Raw genomic sequence first — 9,909 nt, 5'->3', positions numbered from 1 at the left:
ATTTAGGATTTGTTTTTGAAAGTATGTTAGCAGTGTGTCACGCATGCGTCGTGTTTACTTGACAGATAATTAGGGGAACAAATCACAGGTGCGATATAAGCAGGGACCCGAATCACGTGCACGCGCCTATCGTGTAGTGAAACTAAATTATCATAACATTACACAGTCTTACTTCTAGAACATTGCAATACATATGCAGTTATATCCAGAAACTCGATATAGATCAATTACATTTTACATTATTTAGAGGCCAAATAGGCTAGTGTACAGGAATTACAATAAAGGCTACACATCATCCACAAATCGAAAATCGAATCAAATAAGGTAGGCTACCTCATAGATTTGTTTTTTATTTTATATATATATATATATATATATATATATATAAATAAAATACATTTAAAAATCCAAGATGTAACTAAAATGAATAAAATGTTAGGCCCATGTTAAAAAAAAAAAAAAAACAGCCTACAAGTCCCAAGGTGCATTTCGCCTATTACCATAGCAGCAGGAAGTTGGTTTGTTGTCTACTGCCGTCATGAATCTTGATGGACAGAGTCGAGTCTTCGCTGCGTTACTACCGGTTGCTGGTCGGGAATTCGCCGGTAATGAAAGAGAGCAGGGACTCGAAGTGCGAGCAGTTCATCGTCAAAGTCCCAGTAACCGGGTACGGGAGGTCCAGGTCACCGGGACAGCGGAGGTTTGTTGCCCGGCGGACCGAGGGTCGGTGCGGGTCAGTGTGGGCAACAGCAAAGACTCCGTCAACGATGTGACCAACAGCGTTTCACGGCGAATTGAATACATTTTACAAGCTGTCAGGTGAAAACATACGCAAAGGTTCAATAATAGAACTAAAACTAAGTAGACCAGTAGTTTCCTTGTTAAGCAGTCAACTTTAAGCTAGCTAGCTACCTACGGTGCTGTAACGTTTGTAATAACCACTGTAAAAGTTGTTTAGGTTCTATATATCTATTAAACAATCGGCTTTTGCTCTCAGTGCAGTAGCTAGTAAAAGTAGCCAAAGGTGGATAAAAACTAAAGAAGTATATATGTTCCTCTAAAATGTGTTGGAATATGTTTCATTGCAGTGAATGTAACAATTTTCCATTTCCATTCAATTGTTCTGCTTAGACAACATGGTGTCAGTGACAAAGACACCTCAGTGAGAAGGTTTCTCCACCGAGAGGCAGAGCAGTATCATTTGGAAGCAGAGGTGGAGTATTTGGTTATTAACCTTTCACTGACCCTACAGCATATACAGTATGTGTGTGTTGAGTTGTATATGACAGTGTAACAAAATGTTACCGCAGGTCGTGGTCACGTTCTCAGATTTTGATAAGATGGAGCGAGTACGTAGTGTCCTGCTGGAAAAGCTGGACCAGAGTGTCTGTGTGGGAACACCAGAGTTCTACCACAGTGCTGAAAGCCTGAGTCTAACGAGGTATTTAAACAAAAACACACACACACACACACACTCACCAGCACTTTAATATCTGGACACACTTCTCCTTATTTTGATTAATGCAGCAATTGTAACTCGTGTGTGTTTGTCTATGCTCTTAGGCGGCGTGCGTGTGTGTCAGCAGTTGAAAATGCCAAGCAGAAGGCCTGCGAAGTCAGCGAGCTCCTGGGGCAAACTCTGGGTTCACCCCTTCTGGTCAGAGAGGAGGAGACAAAAGAGTGGAGGAATGACGATGAGGAGGATGGAGGCAGATGCCAGGGTGCTGCACCCCTTCCTCACCTTCCCCGTACACCCACAATCACCGCCTCCTCGCGGGTGTCCGTCTCTTTCAGCCTCAGAGACAAAAGCAGGAAAAAACTCTAAAGACAGCTCTCTCTCTCACACACACACACACACACACACACACACACACACACAAAACCAAAGAGCGGGTTGACACAGTTTAACGTATTTTATTGCTTAGTCGTGATGGCTGTATAAAAGTGCAGTTTTTCAAGATTTTTTTTTTCTACCTCAGCCAACAGTCTTGTAAACAGAAAAAAAGACGGATTTAAAAGCAATTTTGTCATTTCAAGCATTTACTGTTATCATTTAACTTAAAATCAAGCAAACATTAAATGAAATGTTTTTAGCTCTTTTTTTGGCACATCAAATTAAAACACTTTATATTTTGTACACTTCAAAGTAATAAAGGTACATACAGTAACAACATTTCATAAGTGAGTCCAAGGGTTATTCCAAATCCAGAAAAGACACCCTCACATCGAGATCCAGCAAGGAGGGATTTGATAATTCTCCTCAATCTGCTCCAACTTGGGCTTCCAATCATTTCGACAAAGACTGATAGCTTCCAGTAGATTTCTTAGACAAATAAAGCACTTGAGAAGTGTCTCTTATTAGACGCCTTTTTAAAAAGTCAGAAAACACACATAGAAGGGATAGCCACGTTTGCTCTGGTGTTTTTAACATTGCCTATCTCATGTCACCTGTATGATCGCACACACACACACAGCTGAACAGTCAGACGTCCTCATTCCCATCCTCAGGGAAGAGCTCTCTAAGCCAGGGCTGCATGACGAACCGCTCCCCATCAAAATGCGTGAAGTAATTCTCCAAGGTGGGAATGTCCGGCTACAAACATCCAACAGTGAGTCCAAGGTGTATTGAATGCGAGCGATTGTGTGTGTGTTTATGCGCTGTGATGTTCAGTACATACCCTCATCCCAGTGATGCGATCCAGTTGTGTCTGAGGCAAGTATCCAACGAACACAGAGGAGGGTCCAGGCCCGCTGAACAGTACTTTATAATGAGGAGTCTTCTCTGCTTTGGGACCCTGCGCGCGCACACACACACACACACACACACAATGAAATGTCAATGCCAACACTGAGTTTGTGAAACCCACAGTTAGTAAATGGGGGGGAAAACAATTAGATGGATTTTCAAAAGCTGCTAACCTCAGAGCTGGAATACACTCTGTCAACCCACTGTGGAGGGGCTCGCAGCTCAGAGTCCCAGCTCACCACCACCCCAACCTTATGGCCCTTCCTCTCCATCACCACCTCTCCAACCCGCAGAAACACGTACGGAGGACGAGGGCTGCGCACTTTCTTGGATGCTGCAGGGATCAACACAGAACAACAAAGAGAATCCTGTGAGGCAATTATTTTAACTTCCGCCACATTCATTGGAGTCAAATTGAACCTTAGCTTATATTTTTTCACTTGAACATGGAAGCACAACACTAAATTGCTTGCAACAGACACCTTACATTCTTTCTGAATATAAACCACTGACCAAAACTTTCCAAATACATCGTAAGTATGTGTACAGACACAAACCTCCAAAGAATTCCTGGTCGTTGTCAAAAATCATGGCATCTATGGCAAGCGACTCTTGTGGCACGTCCTGTCCGAAGTCAATCAAAGACCTTTTGGAAAGCAAAAATAGTCAGTCTGGACATACAAGTGACTAGCCTGTGTGTGCTCCCTGTTGTTACAAAAACTGTAACATTATACAAGACTTTTAAAAAGGTCCTGGAAGAAGTTTTAAGTGCAAACATCCCATACTTGACTTTGGACATCTGCTGGTCTGCCCAGTCCATCCATGCAGTGAAGTTGAGGTGAGATGTTCTCCAATCTTTCCAAATTCTAAGCAACCTAAAACACCATAGTAATTGATTAATGATATAAACAAAAACACTAGATATTCAACAGTTGACCTGTTGCTTGATATTTATTTGAAAGTTGTTCAAATATGTCTGAAAATATCAGAATGAACTAGCATATTAGCAAAGAGGAATCGGCAAATTCGTCCAAAAAAAAATGTACATAACATTTATGATACCTAAGGTAGCCAGCCACACATACAGTTAAGCTTAAGGTTTCACTCTGCCTTCCACAAGACAGTATGTTGAACATTAAAATATGATGTAGAAATAATATATAAATATCCATCCATCTGGCCCAGTTTCATATGCATCTACAATTTTATACAATATATGTGGCAAGGGGTCCCTGCTCAGTCTCTCTTTCAGCTAAGGGGTCCTTGGTCAACCACCCTTGCACTAGATAATTCCTATTGGGATGCACTACTTTCACTATATTTTATACACACTATATTCCATTTCTAGGGACTCATTTACATATTAATGAAGGCCATTTATTTAATTTCAAACATGTTTTCCTCATTCATTCAAAGTGGATACACCCCACACTGACGCGTACTTTGCGCACGGATCCTACCGTGTGCTCGCGTGGTAGCGCTGCGCCACCGTGGGGCCGCTCCAGCGGGAGATGAAGTACTGCGCGGGCACAGCGGAGAGCAGCAGCACGAGCTGCAGCACCGCCGTGACCGTGAGCTGAGGCATGGCCGCGCAGCTGGCACCTGCAGACGGAAACGCTGCACGTCAGGTGAATGTGGCAGGTGTGTGAGACCCAAAGCTAAATCAGTCCAAAGTTGACGTGTAAGCCACGTCTTTTAAAGAAGTCACAGCAATTGAAGGAGATTTTACGAGTCGTTACGGAGCCGGCCTTCTACTGTGAACTGACACTTTCTCTTTTAGGTGTTTAATTGGCAGGCATATAATGATAGGTTCAACATCAAATTATGGAAGTAAAACCTTGATAAACATTTGGCGGTGCAGAAACGTCGATAAAATGCAAGTGAAACCCCGTTATTGTCCAAGCACGTTACTATTAGTAAGTATGGCCCTTACCTCGTATTAAAATCCAAAGCCTTTTCTCTCCAACTATCTGCCAAACATTGCGTCTGAGAGACAGAAACCGATTGACGCTCTTTCACTTCTGTTTTATTTACATAAACCGCACTCTCGCTCATGCCGTTGCCACCTGTTTATTTAAATATTTCGTCAAAAGTGCCAAGCAGGTAGTCTGCCCAATCGCCGGAGCCCACGGAGAAACCTGCGGACCTTTAGCGGCTCGCCACGTCAGGGAGAGCCGAACCCGTGAGCTGCTCCGGGTGGGCGGGGAACCGGTTTGTTCCGCAGTTACGCTTTAGTAACGCAAGGGCAACAGCCTGTCGAATTTCACTGATCTGATTTTTAGTACGTTGTTGGCCTAGTGTAAAAAAGAGAAGAAACAAATCAGCCAGAAAAAAAAAACACATATGCTTTTATTTTTTAAAAAGCCCACAAAGACTGCAATTTAATGTGTATAGTAATATGAATTTATAGTATATATAAAAAAAAAAATAAAAAAAATTGAGGGTTTAAAATGACCCAATTAACAGCAGGAAAGAAAAGTGGATCTGGAAACACAACTGTTTATTTACTTAAAATATTGGTATGAACTAACAGGACAGCAGTACTCCCCTACACATACATTCTAGCTTTATGCTTCTTTTTTTTTTTTTTTTTTTTTTTTTTTTTTGCATTAATTCCTTTATATATAAAAAAGTATCCAAACTAACAAAGACATCCTCTTCGATCCATTCACATGAAAGAGACCCCCGATCCCCCTTCTGTCCTTTTCAGTCCCACGTCCTCATACAACTTAAAAACATCCCAAAATGCTTCCTGGTGGCTCACATGCAGACACTTTACACACACACACACACACACACACACACACACACACACACACACACACACACACACACACACACACACACACACACACACACACACACACACACACACACACACACACACAGACTTTCAACCTCTGACCAAACACTGTAATGTCCAATCAGAGGCCACAGACAGCACAACTCCGCTACACATTACCCGTGGTAAATGTGCGTGTACATGAGCTCCAAAATGCAGTACAGGTTTAGGAAAGTAAGAGGGGCTGATCTGAACTGCTGAGTCAGGGAATCAAAACGTCTCAATAAGGATCAATTTAAGTTATAATCCAAGTGGGAATGAGTGAATACACCAATTCTGACTTGCTTTTAAGGCCCCTTTAATATGAAAAGAGGTTGTACATTATTACGAACATGGTTAGGGTGGTCGGACCAGCAATACTAAATCAGCTCTTTCACTTTGACAGATTCGATAAATACAGGTAGTGTGGGTGACCTGATGAAGAGGGAGCGATAGCAGAATAAACAAGTTTGATGTCTACTTTGTGTGATGACTGCATTCCCACTTTGACTGTATTTCAAAGGAAAATCAGAAGGGTAATAAAGCACATCCCTGCCCATCCCCTTATTTACTGGGTATACAATGCCTGCTGTTTAGGGCAAGGTTAGCCAACAATCGTTCCTGATTAAAAATGTATCAATCCATTAAAAACATTTTGGATTCTCAAGTACTGTGTTTTTTGTTTTTTTTTAAGTTGGCTCATGTAAACATTTATGTTTGAGCTCATACCTAAGGTTTGAGAAGCCTGGGTCTAAAATCTTGTTTTCACACTACCTATGATCATCTGTGCATATATGTAAATATGATTATTTGCAATTGAGATAGAAAAAAAAAAAACCCAAAGCTTTATGTGCCTACGAAGAGTTTATATTTGCCCTCAAAATGCATCAGTTTTGTGGGCAAAGATCATTAGCTTCCTATCTTTAACGCAAACCCCAATAATAACATTTACTCTCATGCCAACAGTCATTTGTGAAGAAAGGTGTCAGTGTTTTAGGTTGTCTCAATCTGGAATAAAACTCTTTGTATACACAATATAAACAAATCCTTTGTGAAGTAAATATAAGCCAGACTGAGTGGAAAAAAAAAAGAACAGTTGTTAATTGTATCATCAAATAAGTGCGACGAGAGTATAAAACGCCATTCTAACTCCACAGATCCAGTCACTGAAACACTGTCCTGTATGGCCGGGGACACAGACAGAAAACAGTTGACACATTATACGTGAAAGAGCTCAACACACTCACCGTGGAGACAGAAAAATAAACACATTCAAAAGCCATGTTCTAAAAAACTTCAGTGCCCAAAGACAGAATTTGGCATTGACAAATCCATATAAAGAAGAACAATGATAAACAGATGAGATATATGTTCAATGAATATGTGACAAGAAAGACCTATGAAAACAAACCAGGTGTATGTAGATGCTACCGTCCAGTTCTCCCCAGTCAGACCCACAACAACAACAACAACACGAGTGGCTGATTTGGGCATTCAGTTGCTCTGTGCTGGGGTAAAAACAGATACCTGCTCAAACTGGAGGGGCGTCGTCTTTATTAACTCAGTCCATTGGTTGTGTGTACAGCGAGAGAGTGACGTATGTTATGTTTGTCCCCAGTCAGATTGTTAATTATACAAGCCAATCAGGTCCCGTCCAATCCCCGAAGTCCAGTTCTCTGAACCCAATGAACGAGGAAATCCACAAAAAAAAAAATAAAAGGCCCCAAAAGCAGAAACCGAGGATTCACTATGCCAGTGTAGCGAAGGCACACAATCAGAAAGATGAATATAAGACTTGTCTATCTCTCTCTCTCGGGCTTTCCGTCCAAATTCAGTCCGATCCAGTTTGATCTGGCTCGATCCTGTTTGCTCCAGGCATGAGAAAGTGCTAGAACATGAGAGACAGAATTGTGTGTGGATGTATGTGAGCGTGCGTGTGTGTGTGTGTGTGTGGTCACCATAGAAACATATCAACATTTAAAAAGTTCATTTTTATATGTTAACAATATTTAAAATACACAGGGTTACTCCCTACGACTGCATTGATAACCGGTCTGTGGTAAGTGCATCTCAAAGCTAGTCACCCAAAGCTCCACTGGCTGTACCTTAGGTATAAACTGACGATAGGTTGGTTATAGGATAATATATTGACATGAATAATGGTTTTACAACAACAGTAAAGTCTTTTTTTACTCCAACTGCTATAAATACATTTCTTTGAGAGGTTTCACAACGATCAAACTGTATGCCACTGTTTGTACGCTGAAAGTGAATGACGCACTCAGTTGTGTTATAAAAACACACACACTCCTTCAGTTACGCAAACTCACATAGTCGCAACTTATCCATACACATACAGGCACATGTACTTTGCAGGGCAGAGGCCAAGCACGCGCGCGTGCACGCACGTACACCCACACACACGCACCCACGTACACCCACACACGCACCCACGCACACACACACCAAAGACATAAAGGCACAAGGTATTGCTAATGTTGAGGACTCATTTGAAACATGATCTATCGAGACATATAAATGACGCCTTTCACCCATGCATCCTTTTTCTCCTCACAGTAAAAACAGCTTATAGGGGGGGAAAAAAAGAGATGCTTTTTCTTTCTAATTAACATGCAAAAAAACAAAAAGAACACACCCACCCACAGTAAACAAAACCTACAGTTCTACAGTACCAACAAAGGTACGCCATTTGGTATTTTAGCGCAGACACACTCAGGTCAGCCGACGTGTAAGACTTCCAAAACAGAGAGCCGATCATCACGTACAAATCTTAGAAAAAGCAGAGAGGGGGGGTTGTATAAAAAAATAGTGGGAACAAAGAAGAAGGGAGGGGGTAATCCGTCACAGACCTAACAGTTTCAGCTCAGTGGGCGTCTTTGACCTACCCAGCAGAGACACTCGAAAAGTCCAAAGAGTGAGATAAGATACACCCAGCTCTCCTTGGGATTTTTTTCAAGTACTAAAACTGTTCGACTACTGTTGTGCCCAGTTAGACACCAACAGTGTTTTTCAGGGCAGACGGAGGGGAGAAGTGGTTCACTGGACAGGAGCGAGTCGCGAGACCACCAGCAATGGAGTCACTGAGCTCCTGTGGGATCCAACATGGACCAATAATGTAGGAGGAGGTGGAACAAATGATTCAGAAAGCCAACGGTTGGCGTAGTGATGTACTTTCTGGGCCAAGAGGAGGGAGGAGAGGACAGATAACTGCGCTGTTGTGTCTCTCCATCGCCAGAGCTCTGAATAGCAGCAGCTGGACTAGCAGCTCCCCAGACGGTACACGCACATTAACGCGCACACAGATGCAACCCAAGCATGACTTCCTCAACTCAGCCCACTACTCTTCCGTCGCGTAGGCTAAGAAATCGCAGGCAGATTTCTTCTCTGTCAGGGCAGTCAGCCTCCTCCTCACATCCTGTGTGTCTGTTCCGTTGTCCCGGTTACCAGCCTATGAGGTTGGCTTTGGCCTTTTCTGTCAGCTTGCGAACACGCCCCTTTGAGGAGGTGCCAAAGGTGATTGACGAGTCCTCAAACAGCAGCTGCCTCTGCTCCTCCTCAGAGTCCTCCTCCATGTACCAGGCCGACCGTCGCCCCTGGTTACGTGTGCGCATCGACCCTCCCGCCTCGTCTCCTTCCTCCTCATTTGGCGACTCCCTCTGATTGGATCGTTGAGGAGCAGTCTGGGGAGGAGGCGTGACCTCTTCATTGGCTCTCCTGCTGCTCCTCCTCAGCGGAGATGGCTCCGGTGACTCAGCAGGAGGAGGAGGAGGAGGAGGAGGAGGAGGAGGAGGAGGAGCGGCTTCATCAGTCCTTACTGCTCGGGGCCGGCCGCGCCGCCTCGGTGTCGACGGCGTGCCAGAGTCCGACAGCACAGATGTTTCCTGAGCAGAAGACGTCCCGCCTTCGTCCCCCGTCGATTGGTCGAGCTCGTCGTCGGGGGTGGAGCTCCTGCGCTTGCCGCTCCGTCTCATCTCCTCCAGCTCCTGCTTGCTCTTCCTGCCCCTCTTCTTGCCCGGAGGGCGGCCTCTGGGTCTCGACGGGCTCCCCGGAGCCGTGACTTCTGGAGGACTCGCCGGTGGCTCCACTTTGGATTTCCGCCCCCTCCTCCCCACTCCCAGGGTCACATGACTACCGTGGCCGTTCAGGTGGACTGTGCTCGGAGATGAAGGGCTGGCGGGAGATCCTGGGGGGGGGGCATTGATTCACAGGGCAAAGGGAAGAGAATATGCATCAATAGCCGGCAGGTGACATTAAATTGATATTTTATGACTTTAATCATAAAAACATACATATGTATGTCTCCCATTGATAAAATGAAATA

The 9,909-nt window shown here is 43.8% G+C and overlaps 3 protein-coding genes across 5 annotated transcripts in view; 1 reads left to right on the top strand and 2 right to left on the bottom strand.

Moving 5' to 3' along the window:
- The first annotated feature begins 514 nt into the window (after positions 1-514).
- On the top strand, positions 515-1,873 carry irak1bp1 (interleukin-1 receptor-associated kinase 1 binding protein 1). Its single transcript, XM_078274556.1, has 4 exons — positions 515-819; positions 1,132-1,213; positions 1,311-1,441; positions 1,564-1,873. Exons 1-4 carry the CDS (start codon positions 539-541, stop codon positions 1,823-1,825), a joined length of 756 nt encoding a protein of 251 aa, XP_078130682.1. The 5' UTR covers positions 515-538; the 3' UTR covers positions 1,826-1,873.
- A 25-nt stretch (positions 1,874-1,898) lies between these two features.
- LOC144533289 (uncharacterized) lies at positions 1,899-4,923 on the bottom strand. Its single transcript, XM_078274557.1, has 7 exons — positions 4,680-4,923; positions 4,207-4,348; positions 3,532-3,621; positions 3,304-3,392; positions 2,920-3,080; positions 2,679-2,795; positions 1,899-2,593 (listed from the first exon to the last, which is right to left on the bottom strand). The coding sequence occupies exons 2-7, from the start codon at positions 4,329-4,331 to the stop codon at positions 2,483-2,485; spliced, it is 693 nt and encodes a 230-aa protein (XP_078130683.1). The 5' UTR covers positions 4,332-4,348; positions 4,680-4,923; the 3' UTR covers positions 1,899-2,482.
- Positions 4,924-5,077: 154 nt separating this feature from the next.
- Positions 5,078-9,909, bottom strand: part of phip (PHIP subunit of CUL4-Ring ligase complex) — a 47,196-nt gene continuing 42,364 nt past the window's right edge. For all 3 annotated transcript variants that reach the window (XM_078274553.1, XM_078274555.1, XM_078274554.1), the window contains exon 40: positions 5,078-9,771. In XM_078274553.1, the coding sequence (XP_078130679.1) occupies positions 9,029-9,771 (743 nt within the window). In that variant the 3' untranslated portion in view covers positions 5,078-9,028. The remainder of the gene's footprint in view (positions 9,772-9,909) is intronic.

This window comes from Sander vitreus, chromosome 18 (assembly GCF_031162955.1).
Source record: "Sander vitreus isolate 19-12246 chromosome 18, sanVit1, whole genome shotgun sequence".
NCBI classification, from domain to species: domain Eukaryota; kingdom Metazoa; phylum Chordata; class Actinopteri; order Perciformes; family Percidae; genus Sander; species Sander vitreus.
The sequence above is the reverse complement of the archived record's forward strand: the minus strand, read 5'-3'. Positions and strand labels throughout refer to the sequence as shown.

Bases quoted from the DNA above. Each gene is read 5' to 3' on its own strand.
- irak1bp1 (XM_078274556.1), top strand. From the start codon at position 539: ATGAATCTTGATGGACAGAGTCGAGTCTTCGCTGCGTTACTACCGGTT. The intron at 820-1,131 runs GTGAAAACATAC...TGTTCTGCTTAG, and splicing joins TACATTTTACAAGCTGTCAG to ACAACATGGTGTCAGTGACA. The intron at 1,442-1,563 runs GTATTTAAACAA...CTATGCTCTTAG, and splicing joins GAAAGCCTGAGTCTAACGAG to GCGGCGTGCGTGTGTGTCAG.
- LOC144533289 (XM_078274557.1), bottom strand. From the start codon at position 4,331: ATGCCTCAGCTCACGGTCACGGCGGTGCTGCAGCTCGTGCTGCTGCTC. The intron at 3,393-3,531 runs GTATGGGATGTT...GCTTTCCAAAAG, and splicing joins CAGCAGATGTCCAAAGTCAA to GTCTTTGATTGACTTCGGAC. The intron at 2,796-2,919 runs GTTAGCAGCTTT...GTGCGCGCGCAG, and splicing joins GAGTGTATTCCAGCTCTGAG to GGTCCCAAAGCAGAGAAGAC.